This window comes from Thamnophis sirtalis, unplaced genomic scaffold (assembly GCF_051295495.1).
Source record: "Thamnophis sirtalis isolate CommonGarterSnake01/CBP01778 unplaced genomic scaffold, rThaSir2_p1.2 scaffold_4, whole genome shotgun sequence".
Taxonomy (NCBI): domain Eukaryota; kingdom Metazoa; phylum Chordata; class Lepidosauria; order Squamata; family Natricidae; genus Thamnophis; species Thamnophis sirtalis.
The window spans coordinates 129,183,936-129,204,211 of NW_028261384.1; the positions used below are offsets into that span (position 1 = coordinate 129,183,936).

Sequence of the window (20,276 nt, forward strand, 5' to 3'; positions counted from 1 at the left end):
CACATATGTACTAGTCATTCCTGACTCTAGGGGGCATTGTTCATCTCTGTTTCAAAGCCGAAGGGCCAGCGCTGTCCGAAGACAGACGTGACCATGTAGCCATACGACTCAAAGCTGAAGGTGTACAGTACGCTGTTACCTTCCCACCAAAAGTGGTGCTTTCAAACTGCTAGGTTGGCAGACACTGGGACAAGTAGTGGGAGCTCACTCCATTATGCAGTGCTAGGGATTCTAACCACTGACCTTTCTGATTGACAAGCTCAACATCTTGAGCCATGGTGTTCCTGAATAATATAATGAGGATTACTTAAATTTTGTAAATGGGATAGAGATTACTAATACTATTATTATGAATTGGACTAATATGAATGATACTCAGAACCAACTCTGTTCACATACAATACAGATGTATATTATTAAAAAATAAATAAAATATTTTTTAAAAAAAATAAAAGAAAGAATAGAATGGTTTGCTTTGGAGAAGTTTGTATCTGGTACCAATATATTAGGAATTGTCTATCTAGTCTGTTTCCCTTATTTTTTTCAATATTAGGTGATAGAGAAAGATGCTATTATCAAAAAGTGATTTCAGTGACCCCAACTACCTCTTCAATAAACTCAGGCTTTTAATGCAAAATAATGTAATTATCATGAGGGAAAAAGTAGAATTTCATTTGTAACTGTAGTAAAAAATCTAACATCTCACACACACACAGACACACACACACACACACACACACACACACACACATTTCTTTTTACATTTTTTAAACTTTTCACTTTACATTAGTCTTTTGCTTTTCTCTAACTCCATCTTTATATTATTTTATCTTTTATTTCTGAATATTTTAAAAAAATATAGATTTTTTTAAAAAAATGATTCTGATTTCCATCGATGACTTTGAGAGGTTAGTCCTTTTTCTATTCAGTGCAAACTGGTTGAACTTTTTTTTTTCTTCCTTCTTTGGTATTTTCTGTGAATATCCCTTTTTGGACAGTTAGTTCCAATATAGATTTGACAAACTTTTTTTAATAGGACAGCGCTTGGAAAAGTGGAGCAATAGGTAGGAAAAAGAAGAAAAAAACTAGAAATATTGATGAACATTTGCAAGGGTAAGATGAATGTTTTTGACTCAAATTATTAATATCCTTCCCCAAAGATTACTTCAGATGAAATCTGATTGGCCAAGGGTTCATTGACACATCTTTCCTTTTGCATGTTGATGTGGCTTTCTTCATTTGAAACATTTCCCCTTCATTTTGAGTTCTGAGTCAACAAAAAGATGTTGTTTCTTCATATCATTTATTAGTTCTAGTATACCCCCATTGGATCTCTTATGCAGGGTTTACCAACTGGTGGTCCCTGGGCACTGGTGGTCCATGAGAAAATTTTGGTGGTCCATAGTGACTCCCTCCCAGTGGAACATCATCTCTATAAAGATAAGATTGGCCCCTATTTTGACACTATTTTTCAAGGCTCTGAAGACATCAGGAGTAGACTGCTATGGGTTCGCCCAGGTTCGGGAGAACCTATAGCTAACATTATGAGTGGTTTAGAGAACCTCCAAATCCCACCCCTGGCTAGCCCCACCCACCCTCCCAGCCCCTCCCGGGAATCTCCTCATGGTCCATTTTTGACGTGGAGGCTTGGGGAAGGGGAAAAATGGGCCTCCTGGAAGTTGTGAAAGGCCGGCCTCTGGAGGGCTTCCAGAGCCTGGGAAAGGCAAAAATGCACCCTCTATCATGGTGCAGGAGGCCAACTAGGCCATGGCCACCATGGCCACATCCACCCAGCAACAGGGCAGACCATGTGTTGCTGAAATTTTTGAAGCCAATGGACCTGGGGATCTCATAGTGATGTGGAGCCCATCAAGTGGATTGTCTGATGTGGTCTCCAGGGGGATGAAAATACAGTAGGTGGTTTTGTATAGTTTTATTTTTGTAATTTACCTGGAGTCACTGAGAGTGAGTTGAGTGATCATCTACATTTTCTTAATAAAGAAATAAACATTTTCCTGTTGGAATCCCAAGAAAGTAATATAGGTGATGTAGCTATTATCCACTCACAAAATACTTCACTTCTGTTCTACCAGGTTTCTTTCATTTAATAGCAACTTCACTGAGGGTTTTTTTTAATGTTCATATCAGACAATTTTTCATAATATGAGCTACAGTGGGATAGAGGGTTGGTAAGTTTTATAATTACAGACTGATTTTGAAATTGTTGCAGAAACTCATATCAGCTGTTAGAGTAGTGCAGATTAATTACACTGTTCATATTTTTTTCATTAGTATAAACATTGTTCATTGGTCCATATTTTCATAAATGAAAAAACCTCTACTATAAAGGTTTTTCCAATTGAAAGATATCATTTTCCTCAGGAATGTAATTTCTGCTTTTCTATTTTGTTTTTCAAATGCATTTCTTTTTGAGTTTCCTTTATTGGTGGAGGTGCAACATTTGAAACTGCTAGTTTTTAACACACACATAAACAAATTTAACATACTGGAAGACAATCGTTTCTACTACAACCTCTTTCATTTTTTCATTTGTTATATTATTAGAATGTTAAAAAACATTCAAAGAATTATTTCAAGATCTCACTCACTCAAGATCTCACCAACTCACTCTGCGGGTCACACGCTCGACCTCATATTCCTTTTGGAGCAGTGGACTTGTGATCTTGGTCTGAGGGGTAATGAGATCATACCCCTGTCATGGTCAGACCACTGCCTACTGAGGCTTGACTTCCGAAGACCAAACCCCCACTGTAGGGAGGAGGAACAGACCAAGTGGTTCCGCCCCAGGTGACTTATGGACCCTTTGAGGTTCCAGACGGAGCTTGGGGTTATTCCTGATACTCTCGCCCACAGTCCGGTAGAGACTCTGGTTGCTGCCTGGCATTCGGCAGCATCGGAGACCCTCGACCAGATTGCGCCACTACGGCCCCTCCGAGGCGGCGGATCCTGGAGGCCTCCTTGGTTCACCGAGGAGCTCCGGGAGAGGAAGCGCCAGAGGAGACGCCTAGAGCACCTGTGGAGGTCCGATAAATCCGAATCGAACCGAGCACTCTTAACAACCTGCACCAAGGATTACATCAGGGCACTTAGGGCAGCAAAGAGATCTTATATTGCCACCTTGGTTGCGTCCGCCGAGTCCCGTCCAGCCGCCCTGTTTAGGATAACCCGTTCCCTCTTAAATAAGAGGGATACGGGGGACCCCTTGCAGGGTAGGGCTGAAGACTATGCCCAGTTCTTGGCAGACAAAGTTGCTCGGTTTCGGTCGGATTTGGACTCCACCTTTGCAGAGCCAGCCGAGACACGAGAGGACGATTTGGTAGACCATCGCTGGGTTGAGTTTCAGGATATTACCCCCGAGGACGTGGACAAGGCCATGAGGGCTGTGAGTGCCTCCACCTGTGTACTGGACCCATGTCCCTCCTGGCTGGTTGCTAACAGCAGGGAGGTGACACGGGGCTGGATCCAAGCGGTTATTACCACCTCGCTTCGGGAGGGGCACTTCCCCGCCACACTTAAAACGGCGGTGGTGAGACCTCTCCTGAAGAAACCAACTTTGGATCCAGCCGTACTTAACAACTATCGTCCAGTCTCCAACCTCCCCTTTATTGGGAAGGTTGTTGAGAAGGTGGTGGCCTACCAGCTCCAGCGGTCCTTGAGGAAGCCGACTACCTGGACCCCTTCCAGTCCGGCTTCAGACCTGGTTACAGCACAGAAACCGCTTTGGTCGCATTGACCGATGATCTCTGGAGAGCCAGGGATGGAGGCCATGCCTCCATCTTGGTTCCCCTTGACCTCTCGGCGGCTTTCGATACCATCGACCATGGTATCCTTCTGCGACGACTGCGGGAGGTGGGGGTGGGAGGCACTGTTTTGCAGTGGTTCTCCTCCTACCTCTCGGACAGGTCGCAGTCGGTGTTGGTCGGGGGACAGAGATTGACCATGAGGCCCCTAACATATGGGGTGCCGCAGGGGTCGGTCCTCTCCCCCGTACTATTTAACATCTACATGAAACCACTGGGCGAGATCATTCGGAGGCACGGGATAAGATACCACCAATATGCGGACGATACGCAGCTGTATCTGTCCGCCCCGTGCCAACTCAATGAAGCGGTGGACGTGATGAACCAGGGACTTGAAGCTGTTAGGGACTGGATGAGGGCTAACAAGCTTGTACTCAACCCAGAAAAGACCGAGGGGCTGTTGTGTTTCCCTCCCAAAAATTTGGTTGGTGTTCCATCGCTCAGGCTGGGGAGCCAAATTTTACACCCCTCAGACAGGGTTCGCAACTTGGGAGTCCTCCTGGATCCACAGCTGACCTTTGATTACCACCTGTCGGCTGTGACCAGGGGGGCATTTGCCCAGGTTCGCCTGGTGCGCCAGTTGCGACCCTACCTGAATCGGGAGGCTCTCACAACAGTCACTCGCGCCCTCGTGACCTCTAGGCTGGAATACTGCAATGTGCTCTACATGGGACTGCCCTTGAAGAGCATCCGGCGGCTTCAGCTAGTCCAGAATGTGGCCGCGTGAGTGATTGTGGGTGCACCTTGGTTCACCCACATAACACCTATCCTCCGCGAGCTGCACTGGCTACCTGTTGATCTCCGTGTGCGCTTCAAGGTGCTTCTTACTACCTACAAAGCCCTTCATGGTAGTGTATCTGCGTACTTGGGAGACCGCCTCCTGCCAATCACCTCCTCTTGACCCATAAGATCTCACAGATTAGGCCTCCTCCGAGTGCCATCTGCCAGCCAGTGCCGGCTGGCAACTATGCGGAGGAGAGCCTTTTCAGTAGCAGCTCCGACCCTATGGAACGATCTCCCCGTGGAGATTCGTACCCTCACCACCCTTCAGACCTTCCGCACAGCCCTCAAGATCTGGCTATCCCGCCAGGCCTGGGGGTAAAGACCATTGTCCGCCCCCACCCGAATGTTGTATGAATGTTGCTTGGCTTTAATTATACATTGTGTTTTTATGTTATTGTATGTCTTCCCCTCCCATACAAGTTGTTAGCCGCCCTGAGTCCCCTCAGGGAAAAGGGCGGCCTATAAATAAACTCAACTACAAACTCAACTACAACTATCTTCTTGGTTTCCCTAACAGCTATTCTTAATATCCTTTAAAAAATTGAAAAGATCAAAATTAAAATATCAATATAGTTTTTGAATGTTGAGATAATTATTTCTCCATCACCTATTTCAGTGATGATGCTTTTTACCTCAGTGAACAGAAGGTATTAAACACAATTTATAGTTTAAGTTTTATCCATGGAGAGTGAAAGTAATCAAGACTATGCCCTACTGATTCCAATTAAATATATTAATTGTAAATGAACTGCAATATTTTTTTTTAAAAATACTATATTGAATAGTAAGTATATCCTTAAGAACGTACATTAAATACAAAGGACTAGAATTTTGGCCTAGAAAGATTCTATTTTCTTGGCATCACCCCATTTTATACTATGTGGTCTTATTTTTTAAAAGTCCTTTGTTGTTCAGATCAGGCTTTAGAATGATAATATAGCATTTGGGAGAAAAGATACAAATTAATAACCCCCCACTAGAGGCTATAATGGAGAAGATCTCCACAGCAACCATATATTTCCCTTTTGTGCTCAGATACGTTGGAATAAAGGACAACCAGACACTGCAGAAGACCAACATGCTGAAGGTGATAAACTTGGCTTCATTGAAAGTATCAGGCAATTTCCTTGCTAGGAAAGCCACCATGAAGCTGATAATGGCAAGGAAGCCCATAAAGCCCAAGACACAGTAGAACATGAAGGCAGATCCTTCGTTACATTCTAAGATTATTTCTTCTAACATGGAATTTTTGTCAACATCTGGGAAAGGAGGGGAGATTATCAGCCAAAGAATACAAATATTACTTTGAATGAAGGAGCAGCAAAATACTATAGACATAGCTAGTTTTTTCCCTACCCACTTGGTGATCTTGGTACCAGGCTTGGTGGCCATGAAGGCCAGAACTACAATGGTAGTTTTGGCCAAAACACAAGAAATGGCAACTGAATAGATGATGCCAAAGGCAGTTTGACGAAGGAGACATGTCACCTTGTTGGGTTTCCCAATGAATAGCAAAGTACAAAGAAAAGACAAAAGAAGAGAAAAAAGGAGAACATATGTGACATTCCGGTTGTTGGCTTTGACAATGGCAGTTTCCTGATGCTTAATAAAAATCCAAAAGACTCCAAGTGTGACCAAAGAAAAGAAAAGAGCAGAACTGGCTAAAACCATCCCTAAAGATTCTTCATACTTCAAGAATGTTATAACTTTGGGGAGACACAAATCCCTCTTCTTATTAGGGTACTCATCATCTGGACATTGAAAACAGTCATCCATGTCTAGAAAACAAAAGAGAATATAAAAAATCAGTTAGTTCAAAATTGTTTTTAAAATAAGTAAAATGGAACATATAATGCTTAGTATATAGCTTGCTAGCTCAAAACTGAAAAGAAACCAAATTTATAGAGTACTTCTTAACTATATTTCTAAAATTCTGTGATCAAAAATGGCTCGCATTTGTGCAAATGAAGATCATATTTATAAGGAATTTAATTTCTTTTTCATCACAGCACTTCTTTTTCTACATTATGTATCAATTTTAGCTTTTCCTTCGTTTCTTCTTTTCCTTGGGTTTTCATAATTTTAGATTTGTCTAAAAGATTGGTCAATGATTACTAATTCTAAACATTTTTCCTGGACCTACCTACATATCATTTGGGTGGAAAAGTTATCCTTTGAAGTGCAAACACAAATGGAAACACAAATATTAGAACAAAGTCAAACTAGAGGCTTGGACTTTAAGAGAGCTAATTTCAATAAACTTAGAGAGAACTTGGGAAAAATTCCATGGATGAGAATCGTCAAGGGGAAAACAATTCAAGAAGCTTGGGAAATTTTGTAAAATGAGATTACAAAAGCCCAGTCTAGCACAATACCAATGAAGAAGAAAAATAACAGCTCCCCAAAGAAATCAGTATGGCTGCATAAAGAACTCTCTGACAAATTGAAAGACAAAAAAGATATGTATAAAAAAATGGAAAGAGGGGGACATAACAAAGGCAGAATATCAGCAAATAGCCCGAGACTGTAAAGGTAAAGATGAAGTAAGGAAAGCTAAGGCTCACAATGAAGAAAGGCTTGCCACAAAAGTAAAAAAAAAAAAAAAAGCGCTTCTTCCAACATGTTAAAAACAAGAAAAAGTTTAAGGAAACAATTGGTCCATTGCTGGGAGAAAGTGGCAAGAAGGTGGCAAGCAACAGGGAGAAAGCAGAACTACTTAACTCATTTTTTGAATCTATCTTTATACAAAGGGATAAAACAGTCCAACCTATCAAAAACAACACCACAAAAATCAGATTAGGAACACAAGTTGAAATAAGAAGAAAATGGTAAGTGAGCACCTGTCTACCCTAGACGAGTTCAAATCACCAGGACCGGATGGATTACACCCCAAGGTTCTGAAGAAACTGGCGGACGAGATCTAGAACCACTGAACTCTATCTTTCAGAGATCCTGGGTCACCGGGGAACTACCAGAGGACTGGAAAAGAGCTGATGTGGTTCCCATCGACAAAAAAGGAAAAAAAATAGGTCCAGGAATCTACAGACCTATAAGCCTGACCTCAATACCATGAAAGATTCTGGAAAAAATAATCAAGCAACGAATTAGCAAATTCCTAGAAGCAAACAAAGTAATAGGCAAAAGCCAACATGGGTTTGTCAAAAACATATCATGCCAGACTAATCTTATTGCATTCTTTGATAATGTGACAAAATTAGTGGATCAGAGGAATGCCGTCAATATAATTTACTTGGACTTCAAAAAGGAATTTGATAAGGTAGACCATAACCTACTACTAGATAAAGTAGAAGAATGTGGGTTAGACAGCATCACCACCAGATGGATTTGTAACTGGCTGACCAACCGCACTCAACATGTAGTCCTCAATGGAACTGCATCTACATGGAGGGAAGAATGCAGTGGAGTATCACAAGGTTCTGTTTTGGGCCCAGTACTCTTCAACTTCTTCATCAATGATTTGGATAAGGGACTAAATGGGGAATTCATCAAATTTGCAGATGACACCAAGCTGGCAGGAATAGCCAACACTCCAGAAGGTAGGCTTAAGATACAGAGGATCTTGACAAACCTGAACATTGGGCCTATCTAATAAAATGAAATTCAATGGTGAAAAGAGTAAGGTTCTACATTTAGGCAACAAAAGCGAAATGCACAGGTACAGTATAGGTAGTAACTGTGAAAGGAAGCTTGGAGTCCTAGTTGGACAACCATTTAAATATGAGCCACCAGTGTGCAGCAGCTGCCAAAACAAGCCAACAGTTCTATGCTGAATAAACAGAGTGATAGAATCAAGATCATGTGAAGTGTTAATACCACTTTATAATGCCTTGGTAAGGCCACACTTGGAATACTGCATTCAGTTTTGGTCGCCATGATGTAAAAAAGATGTGGAGACTCTAGAAAGAGTGCAGAGAAGAGCAACAAAGATGATTAGGAGACCAGAGGGTAAAACATAGGAAGAACGGTTGCAGGAACTGGGTATGTCTAGTTTAATGAAAAGAAGGACTAGGGGAGACATGATAGCAGTCTTCCTGTATCTCAGGGGCTGCCACAAAGAAGAGGGAGTCAAACTATTCTCCAAGGTGCCTGAGAGTAGAACAAAAAGCAATGGGTGGAAACTAATCAAGGAGAGAAGCAACTTAGAGCTGAGGATAAATTTCCTGACAGAACAATTAATCAGTGGAACAGCTTGCCTCTAGAAGTTGTGAATGCCCCAACACTGGAAGTATTTCCAGTAGAAGTTGGATAGCCATTTGTCTGAAATGGTATAGGGTTTCCTGCCTAGGCAGGTCCCTTTTCCAACTCTGCTATTGTATTGTATTGTATAGAGGAAGTTTTATGACATAGACTTCAGTGGATAGTTAGAAATGCAGAAAAAGCAATTGCTATGAACCTGCCTTCCACTGAGGACCTGTATACTGCACAAGTCAAAAAGTGGGCTGTGAAAATATCTACAGATCCCTCACATCCTGGACATAAATTGTTTCAACTTCTGTCCTCAAAGTGATGCTATAGGGCACCACACATCAGAACAACTAGACACAAGGACAGTTTTTCTCCGAACTTCATCACTCTGCTAAACAACCCTATTCTGACAATACTGTCAAACTATTGACTAAGTCTGCATTGCTATTACTATTACTTTTCTCATCACACCTATCACCTATCTCCTCCCACTTATAACTGTATAACTGTAACTGTTGCTTGTATCCTTACAATTTATATTGACTGTTTCTTAGTATGATTTGACTGATTATTTGTACCCTATGATTATTACTAAGTTTTGTACCTTATGATTTGTGAGGAATGTGTCTTTTGTTTTATATACGCTGAGAGCATATGCCTGGTGTGTCCAATCACATTTGGCCAGTAAAGAATTATTATTCTATTCTATTCTCAAAGTTTCAGTCAGATGTCCTTTAATTAAGTATGTCTACAAAATATGTTATTAGAGTTTAAAATAAATAATTCAAATAAACAGAAATGGAGGAAATGGGCATGCAAATGTGAAAGTTAAAAAGAGAATGGAAGTTGACATTGATGTCCATTATGATTGGTGACATGGATCCTTAAATCAAAATTAAGTCAGTTATAGGCACAATTCTTACCTTGGTGATTGGCAATCTTCCCTTCTGGACATCGAAGGCAATCATAGCAGCAAAACGGCTTCCCTTCTAACTTGCTCTTACTGTAGCCCAAAGGGCATTGGTTATTACATTGTGAAAGTGGCTGGGTCTGCTCATAAATGAATGAAGAAAATGTTTCTGACAATATTGTGCCTCAATATTTATCAAACATGTATTATTAGATTATATTTTGATTATTTTATATCTCAAGGTGGTCTATATAATGCTCCTACTTTCTAATTTTCTCAATAGCAACACTATGAGTTGGGTTGGGCTTAGGTAGATGGACTGGTTCAAAGACACTGAGATAACTTTCATGCATAAAGGAGGACTAAAATTCACTGTCACCCAGTTTCTAGGTCAGCACCTTAAGTACTTGATAAAATTGGACCTTTAGATTTTTAACATTATTTTTCTATTTTCCTGGATGGTCTGCCTAAAGCAGTGATGGCGAACCTATGACATGCATGCCACAGATGGTATGTAGAGCCCTCTCTGTGGGCACATGAACCGTAACCCCAGCTCAGCTCCACCGTGCATGTGAGTGCACCTCCTGCCGGCCAGCTGATTTTCAGGTCTCTACCACACATGCATGGGGGGGGGGGATTGGAGGATCACATGCACATTCACTGGGGTGAAGGGGAGGGCATGAGCATGTAGTACACCCCCCCCCCATGGCCTGTTTTTGGTCCCAGCAGGCTGCAGGGAGGCTTACTAGGCTCAAAACAGAGAGCAGGGCATCATGTACACATGGACAGGGGGCAGGGTACATGTGTGTGTGTGTGTGTGTGTGTGTGTGTACGTGTGTCTGTGTGTGTGAGAGACACATGCAATGCATTATGGGTGCAGGTGGGCAAGGGCACTTTCAGCATGCAACAACAAAAAGGTTCGTCATCACTGCCCTAACGTCCCTTGGGCTGGGGAAAATATTTGCCAAATTAGATCTGTCACAGGCCTGCAAGCAATTGCCAGTAAATGGTGCTGCAATGGAGGCCCAAACCATTGTGACACATAGTTTGTCATTCAAATGCACTAGATTGCAATTTGTTGTCAGCATAGCCCCCAGACTGTTCCAAAATAGGAAGAAGTTAGCCAATGATTTCGTATTTGTAAAAAGGAAATTTTGTTTTCTGTAAGGGTTAAGTTGAGAGGTTTCACTCATGGAATCATTATCTACTATCCTTTGGAATTTATTTAGATCTTACCTGGTTAAATATGCTTGGCCACACAATAGATTTCTCAGAAGAGGAGAACATTTCTTTTTGGGGATTCATGGGGTCTATCATTCCAACTTTGACCCTCCGGAAAGACTGGTTTGGGAAAGTGATCCAGTTTATAATATTAAATCCAGTCTCCAACTCTCCATTTTGGTTGAAGGAAACTTTTCCCCCTGCGCTATTGTTGAATGAAATCCTTCTCATAAAGTGGTTGAGCTGAATGGAAAAATAAGTTGAAAGAAAAAATCATGACAAGAAATTTATCCAGTTGTAGAAAATCCTGTTTAAAATATATAGAGAATGAGCCTTTGAAATTATTTGATATGGCCAAAAGTTGATAAAATATTAGTATTATTACTTAATACTGAATTATGTGAATTATGTGGTTATCTTTCATGTCTAAAGGGAAATGTTGAAAACTAAACATAGAAATTAAAGGATACTAAATAGATTCAATAAAAAAGCCCTGTTTTACACTGCACTTGAAAAATATTACAATAATTAAATAGAAAAAAGAATTGTACAGAATCACCCCTTTCTAAATTTTGCATCTTGTATGAGTCAAAATTAGCTTTAAAGGCTAAAACAGGGATCAGCAACCCACGAACTCTGGAGCTGCATGTGGTGCTTTCATCCCTCTGCTGTGGCTCCCTGTCGCCAGCCGTCACCCACAATTTTGAGAGAGGTTTCCAGTTGGGAGGGGGGAAAGCACAGAGAGCCAGGAGGAGACTCTATGGCAAAGGGCAGGTTTTCTGATTAGCTCCACAATTGATAGGGCTTTTGGTTAGGACAGGTAGAGGAAAAAGGATGCTGCGCTAGGAGGAGACTATGGTGGGGAAAACCAGACTTCCAGTTGGCTCCAGAATTGAATGGGGGGCTTCCAGTTAGGACCTTTGTGGCTCTTTGAGTGTTTAAGTTGCCAATCCCTGGGTTAAAACATAAAAAGAACAGTGCTTGAAATTGGTTATTTCTAGTTTAATGAAAAGAAGGACGAGGGGTGACATGATAGCAGTGTCCCAATATCTCAGGGGCTGCCACAAAGAACAGGGAGTCAAGCTATTCTCCAAACCACCCCAGGGCAGGACAAAAAGCAATTGTTGAAAACTAATCAAGGAGAGAAGCAGCCTAGAATTAAAGAGATTTCCTGACAGAACAATCAATCAGTGGAACAATTTACAGTACCTCCAGAAGTTGTGAATGCTCCAACACTGGAAGTTTTTAAGAAGAGATTGAATACCATATTTTTCAGAGTATAAGACGCACAGGAGTATAAGATGCACCAAGGTTTTGAAAAGGAAAATTAAAAAAAAGTAGATAGATAGGTAGAGGGATAGAGGAGAGAAAGAAAGAGAAATACAGTAGGTAGGTAGGGAGAGAGAGTAGTTATGTAGGTAGGCAGGCAGGCAGGCAGGCAGGCAGGCAGAGAGAGAGAGAGAGAGAGAGAGAGAGGGAGAGAGAGAGAGAGAGAGAGAGAGAGAAATACAGTAGGTAGGTAGAGAGAGCGAGAGAGTAGATAGGTAGGTAGGTAGATGTTTCCAGGTGTATTTATCCATGTGCTGGAGAAGGAAATTGCTGACAACCTACAGCACCTAAGACTTGTTTCTGCTGGCACAGCACTTGAGCACTTGAACTCATCAATCAGTTTTTTTTCCTTTCCAAAAGGAAAAAAAAGTTTTTGCATTCTGCAAACCTCCCAAAAAACAGCCCATTTTTTTCCAAAAATGGGTCTGTTTTTTCCAAATAAAAGAAATGAATAGCCTTGGAGGGGGGGGGGCTTGCAGAGTGCAAATGAAGAGGTGGGGGCCAAGAAAGAGCAAAAAATAGCCTGTTTTTAGTGAAAACGAGCTGGTTTTTTGTCAAAAAATTACAAAATTGCATGCATAGTCTTATGGAGGCTTATAGAGTGCTGCCGGGGGGGGGGGGAATGGCCCATTTTTTGCTCATTTCTGCCCTCCCTAGCCACCAGGAGCTCTCTGAAAGCCTCCATAAGGGTATGCACAGCCATTTTGGTGAAGGGGCGGGGCTTCAGGAGGCAAAAAATGCTGTATTCGATTTATAAGATGCAGCCAGATTTTCAACCTCTTTTTTGAGGAAAAAAGGTGCGTCTTATACTCCGCAAAATATGGGTAATCATTTCAAATGGTATAAGGTTTCCTTCCTAAGCAGGAGGTTGGACTAGAAGACCTTCAAGGTCCCTTCCAACTGTTATTCTATTCTATTCTAACTAGGAAACTCTTGAGGATGAATTTGCTTTTTATTACAGAGATTTATACCTAAAGGTGATGAATGATTACATGATGTAGTAAGAACGATGGAGTAAGAAGAGAAACCTTAGTGGCATGTTCTTCCTTACTTAAGTGGTAAGCTGCAGAGAGTATCTATCCTATGTGAAGAACTGACTTGATTTCTTATAGAAGAATTTGAAGAAAATGTCCCATCAATTACTCCCATAGCTCTTATAAAATGCCCAGGACATTTTGAGGGGAACTATGAATACATAGTTGGTTTTTCTTTACCTTGTGTTGAAAAGCTAAAGGTCTTTCCCGCAAGGTCCTTAGGGAAAATATATAGCATTATTTAGTGTGAAAAACTTAAATATGACAATTATACAAAGTAATTCTACATATATTTTAAAGCAAATTAACTCACATTTTCGTCTTACTGCCTCTTTCAATAAATCTATGATCTTGGAAGTAATAATAAACAGATTCATGAGGGAAATAGATGTTGTTTTGGATTTTACAAGACATTACAAAGATAAGCAATTTCATGATTTCAAAAACTAGACTCTAAAGAGAACTTAAGGTTTTAGGTAGATGAAAGATATAGAAGCTTGAAAAATGGTTATGACAACAGAAATACTGAAGAATGGAATCAGAAAACAGTAGCCACAATATCAATAGTGACAGGGATGAAATCTTTTTATGTGGATATCTCAAATGTGTTTTTTCTCCAAAGGGCAACTGGATTTTCACATTTTTTTTTCCTTTAACAATATTTTGTTTCTTATCCAGGAAGCTTCTTCAGAACTGAAAGTCCAAACCCAAGAAAGTTCAGTTTCTTTAGCATCTTTGGGACACCCGTGACCTGGATGATTGAGATTCTCCATAGATGCTTCTATGGATACTCTATGTCCAAAAGAAGCTATTGAAGAAATGTCAAATGTAGAATAAACATTAATTATCAACACAGAAATGGTGTCAAAACTGGATTTATAGCAGACAGTCTGAAATAATGGTTTAGAAAATGATGTCTAACTGGTTGTGCAATTTAAAAAGGACATATAAAGAGAGTGACCTGGATTTTTATTTTCCTATTGGATGCACGAAAGAGGCTTGTTAAAACTATGAAGAACTCTATATGATGGGTTAAGACAATAAAGATAAATCAAATCCTGTGACAATATTTGATTAAAAGAAGATTAGAATGGCTAGAGATAAAAGGAAGCAATAAAAAATTGATTTATTTGATCAAGCCTAAAATAAAATATATAGTTACTTCTAGATGCCTTTTTTGAATATTTTAATGACACCAGGACTGAAAAGATTATGTTACAATGTATTTATAGATAAGAGATGAGATGTGGGATGAAGATATAAATGTTTGTAATGTTAAAGAGGGTAAAGAGTTACTAAATTTGTTTATATTTATTGTGATGAAGGTTGGAAGTCACATTTTCATATACCTTTTTTCTCTTTATTATGTGATTACTTTTTCTTCTTCTTTTTTCTTTCTTCTCCCAGAACTTTTACTTTTTTTCCACTAAAATATCTGCCATTGTTTTTTTAGCAGAGCAAAACCTTCAGACCTTCAAAGTTAAGCAGGACTATTAAGAAAATCATGGAACCTCTTTGCACAAATATCTGCAATGAACATGTGGAATTATTCTTCAATAGGGTTATGTATGGAATTATTTCCTGAGTGATGTCTTAGGATATTTGACTTTTCTTGGGAAGAAAGTCTAGAGAATAATTTCATATTTGTAAATAGTTTGCCCTTTAGATGCTAACCACAGTTGACAGAATGAGTTGTGTCTACAGTAATTTTTTTTTCTGCCAAAGTGGCAAACTCCATGCATTTTAAGTTGTTACAACCATTACCTGCCACAGATTTTGCTTCAATTCGGTTACAGGCTTTCCTGCTCTGTAATTCAGTACAGGTGAAAAGAGATCACCCAAAGCATGTGCCACCACGTAAACTGCATTGTAGATATTGTAACTCTGACTGGTCATATGCATTTCAAATATAGATGTAGGAAGAGTCTCCAGTTTCTCTTCTCCAGTACAGGTGACCCTGTCTTCCTCGGCTGTGGTGGAATTAGGAAACGAGCATTCAAATGCATTTTCCCAGAAGACCTTAATAAAGCTATCATTTTTTGCCAGGGTGGGGTTTTTCGTCTGAAGAAATTCCTGAAATCCCAAGACTTCCTCTGTGTGAATTGCAAAAGATAAAGCACCATGCAGGAAGTCAATTTTTACAGCCTTCAACAAAGGAAGTGATGTGAATTCCATCTGGGCTGTTAAAACCCATACTCTGTTTTTTCTCCATACTGGCATTTTTTCCAATTGGGATATAAATGGAAAAAATCTCAAAAGAATCATATCATCCATTTCACCATGAACTACCACTACATTAGCTGTGCTGGTCATAACCACTTTATATGTTTCAACAGCTTCTCCTAGCAATTCATCAAAGCTGTTTGAATAAGTCATTCCAGGGAACTTTGCAGTAAATGCAAAGCATATCCCTCTCAAGGAAAACATAGGCACAACATCATGTATAAACTTTTCACCATTCTCATTATGTGTATACAGTGCCCCTATCCATGTCCACCTGAAATGCTGTAGTAATTGGAGAATTCCATCGTATTGGTAGTCCACATTTGGAAACATCTGTTGTGTGAGAACCTGATGAGACTCTGAAATTATCTCTGGAGCTGAACCATAAGTAAGCTTATCAAAGAAAGACAGAAATAAGGGAAAGGGGAAAATGTCATTTACAAATATTTGCTTGTAGTGCCTGATTTTCCAGAATAATTTCTTATTCCCATTTCCAATTTATATGTAGCTATGTTCTGGAAACGTTAATGAGAATTCTTCCGTTCTAGTTTGTGTTCTGACCTAGACTTCCCCAAAAAGCATGAAGCAGAATTCTGGTCCTGACAAAACCTCTTTTATTAAACGAATGTGAATTCCTCTCATTCACATTCAGAAAAGCCTGGCAAAATCTTTCAAAGGAGTAATTATGACTACAGACCTTATCTATCACGAAAAGCTGCCAGGGAAATATTTCCAAATGAGGTGCTGTGCAAGGAAAGACTGGGCACAGTGTCTCTGAGATTCAAGGATGGATTTTCACACTCCTGGAATGAACCTAACGACCGAATAATCAAATTATTTCCTTAAAAAGCCCACTCCCCTTTCACTCCTCTTTTATTTCCTAAGAGAGGGGCCAATCACCTTCCACCTGTGACTTTACTCCCACGTTGACCCTGATTTCTGAGTTGTTCTTTTCTTCTGGCAGCTCTGTACATACGCACACTGTGAACAGGCCCTGGCTGTTCCTCTGCCTCACTGCTGTCTAGCTCCATAGGCACCTGATCACTGCCAGACGGCCTTGGCCCCGTCTCTGCCTCCAATGCAGACCCCTCGTCTGAGCCTTCCCCAGCTCCAGGACGGGCCCACTCAGCATTCAACTGTTGTGGCCCATGCTCCTCCCCAACCTCCTCACTGTCCAACTCTGCTGCCAGATCCACTGGCTGCTGGTGGGCCACATGTTGTGAAATTCAACAAAAATAGGAGTTAGGGTATGATATAAATAAAATGTATACTTCTGAAATTATCCACCCTACCACAGGAAATTCTGGGTCAACAAGCATGTTTCATCGGTACAATACTTTCTTCAATATCTAAAGCTCTTGTATCTTTTTTATCTTTCATGAGAATACTTTGATATCAGGGATAGCATCTTTCTATAGCATCTTTCTAAAACAGTGTTGCACATGGAGACAGCCAGGTACAATACAGAGTCTGAAATAGAAAAAATGCATCTGCTCTTACATACATGTCTATTCAATGATGGTGAACCTGATCTCAAATCACTTGTTATGACAAATCTTATCATGGGTCAATTTGCAACATCTGTTGACATGGGCATATTCACCAATAAAAAGATTTGCCATCTGATGACTTTTGATATGTCTGATGCATATGCACAAACACACAACCACAGATACATGATTGCTTACTTTATGCATTCTAATATTTATTTCTAATTCATGTAAATTTAAACATGGTGAATTTTAAAAATAAGCTTTGTACCTGTGGTACTTTATAAAGGGACAGAATAGTAGCTATGTGTAGGCAGACTTCAAAGGTTGGGCCTCCAATAACTGCTATTTTTCTGTTCTGGATGTCACAGTCATAATTAGGAATGAATTGGTTTTGTGAAGAAAACAGTTCCAGTGAGGCATGATAGGTCCAACTTGCAGTAAAATAACTGTTATAGATGTAAAAACCCAAGGTGAGGTTGGGTAAAATCTGAGGGTCTTCATTGATCTCCTTGATTGTAAATTCCAAAGCCAGGAAATGCTGATAGATAGGAGTCATGACTCTGAAAAGGGAATCAGATTATCTTTCACAGAGCATTCACCGCAAATGTGAGATGCATTACATTTCAGTAAAATATATAGCTCAGTGGCTAAGACACTGAGCTTGTCAAACAGAAGGTCAGCAGTTCAGCGGTTTGAATCCCTAGCGCCATGTAATGGAGTGAGCTCCCATCACTTGTCCCAGCTTCTGCCAACCTAGCAGTTTGAAAGCCTGTAAAAATGCAAGTAGAAAAAACAGATACGACTTTTGGTGGGAAGTTAACAGCGTTCTGTGCACCTTTGGCATTTAGTCATGCCTGCCACATGACCATGGAGATGTCTTCAGATACTTCTGGCTCTTTAGCTTTGATATGGAGATGAGCACTGCCCCTAGAGTTGGGTAGGACTAGCACATATGTGAGAGGGGAACCTTTATTATTATATGAGGAAAATTTCCCATCTGAGGAGGATACAGAGCTGACCTGGAAGCTTTTACTTTTACCTTAAAATATATTACAAAGGATTCATTCAGGAGACATGACTATGAAAATATATTGTATACATATATACAACTGGAAAACATGATTTATTATCAATCATAGGAAATGTAACATTCACCTTTGTGAATTGTTAAAAGATTATTCAGTTCCTCATTATATCAAAAGAGGATACATTGTCATTGTAACCACATTTTCAGTGGACTAAAATTTACACCAGTTAATTTTAGGTCTTATTATAAAAAACATTGTATGTAAATACTGTAGATGAACACGAGTTGAGCTTAATTTCAGATGACTGTATCTACGCAGTTGTTGGTTGGTTAATCCCCCCCCCCAACTTTATATAAAATATTCTACAGAGGAATTATTGAGTCTGTCATATGCACCTCCACAACTGTCTAGTTTGGCACTGCAACCATACAAGACAAACACAGACTTCAACGGATAATAGGGATCTGCAGAAAAAACAATTGCTACCAATCTTCCTTGCATTGAGGACCTGTATACTGCACGAGTCAAAAAGAGGGCTGTGAAAATATCTACAGGCCCTTCACATCCTGGACATAAATTGTTTCAACTTCTGCACTCAAAATGACCCTATAGGGCACTGCATACCAGAACAACTAGACACCAGAACTGTTTTCCCCCGAATGCCATCACTCTGCTAAATAACTAATTCCCACAACACTGTCAAATAATTTACTAATTATTTCTTCTCTTTCTTCCTAGTATCTATCTCTTCCCACTTATACCATGTTACTTTTATCTTTCAATTTATATTGTTTTATTTGTTTTACTAGTATGATTTGATGGCTTGACTATCACTAAATGTTGTATCTTTTTACTATTGATTAATATATTTTATTTTCCTTATGTACACTGAGAGTATATGCCTCAAAAACAAATTCCTTGTGTGTCCAATCACACTTGGCCAATAAAGAGTTATGTTCTTTTCTATTCTATTCTGTTCTGTTCCGTTCCAGTCCATTCTAAAAAAAATCATCATTACTGCTTTCTTCTGAGCCCTATTTTAACCACAACAGCACCCTTTTCTGCTTGGTTATCAGCGTATTTGATCAGTCAAATAGATCTATGTTTTTATCTGCTAAAACATTGTAAGTGCATTAAAAACTTACAGAATTTCATCAAAGAGATCGCTAGATGGTGCTTTCCTGAAGTCCATCATATCATACAATATGTAGATCTTAGACAGAATGCCTACAATGATGAGGTCCCCTGGTTGGTATTGTTTGTGAAGTAGAGGCAGAGGTTTACTGATGCTGCATTTAGCACTGGAAATCTTACCCACAACTTTGGGGAAAAGGACCAAAACCAGTGCTTCAAAGACTATCATACTGAATGAAGCTTTTCCTTATTTAAGCCATTTTGCCTCTCTTAGCAATGACTTTTCTTAAGTTGGACAGTCTGATATAAGGAACAGAGAGCTGTTTTTATTGAATAGAAACAGTGGTCAGATATTACCATTCTGAGGTGATTATAATAGCTCTGCATTTTTCCAAGCTCTTGTTATTTTGCTTTCAGTGAAGGGAAGATTGTACAATTCCTTTGAGAATTAATGATTCACAAGTTGCCTTTGCTAAATAGATGTTTACAGGTGAAATTAAATTCTTTTTTTAAAAAAAATGCTTGTTATTTCTGAATAGAAAAATTATTTAATTATCTTTGTGAAATAGTCAGAAATGCAAAAGATTATTAAATTTGATGAATTAGGAGATGAAGTTGAAATAAACACAATGAAACAGTTAAGTATAGGGGAGAAATTATCCACTTTGAATTAGAGGTTCGAGGAAATGCTGAAGAAAAATATATATTGCTCAGTACATGTAGCATGGGTGAGGTGGGAATAACAGGAGGGTTTGGAAGGAAAGGGAGGGGACAGAGGGAGCACAACAGAAGGAAGGAGCCTCTCCCCAAGCCTGAGGGAGAGAAGGGAATAGAATAGCAGAGGCATCTGTGGGCCAAGCCTGAGAGAGAAAAGGGAATAAAATAGCAGAGGCTTTTTGCCCAAGCCTGAGAGAGAAGGGAATAGTAGAAGCTTCTGTGGGCCAAGCCTGAGGGAGAGAAGGGAATAGGATAGCAGAGGCTTCTGTGGGCCAAGCCTATGAGAGAAGGGAATAGGATAGCAGAGGCTTCTGTGGGCCAAGCCTGAGGGAGAGAAGGGAATAGAATAGCAGAGGCTTCTGAGGGTCAAGCCTAAG

The 20,276-nt window shown here is 39.9% G+C and overlaps 1 protein-coding gene across 1 annotated transcript; it reads right to left on the reverse strand.

Moving 5' to 3' along the window:
- Positions 1-5,480: 5,480 nt before the first annotated feature.
- On the reverse strand, positions 5,481-19,411 carry LOC148046544 (vomeronasal type-2 receptor 26-like). The gene is made up of 6 exons (XM_087714833.1): positions 19,194-19,411; positions 17,289-17,580; positions 15,069-15,920; positions 10,957-11,184; positions 9,734-9,860; positions 5,481-6,382 (listed from the first exon to the last, which is right to left on the reverse strand). Exons 1-6 carry the CDS (start codon positions 19,409-19,411, stop codon positions 5,481-5,483), a joined length of 2,619 nt encoding a protein of 872 aa, XP_087570959.1.
- Between the last annotated feature and the right edge of the window lie 865 nt (positions 19,412-20,276).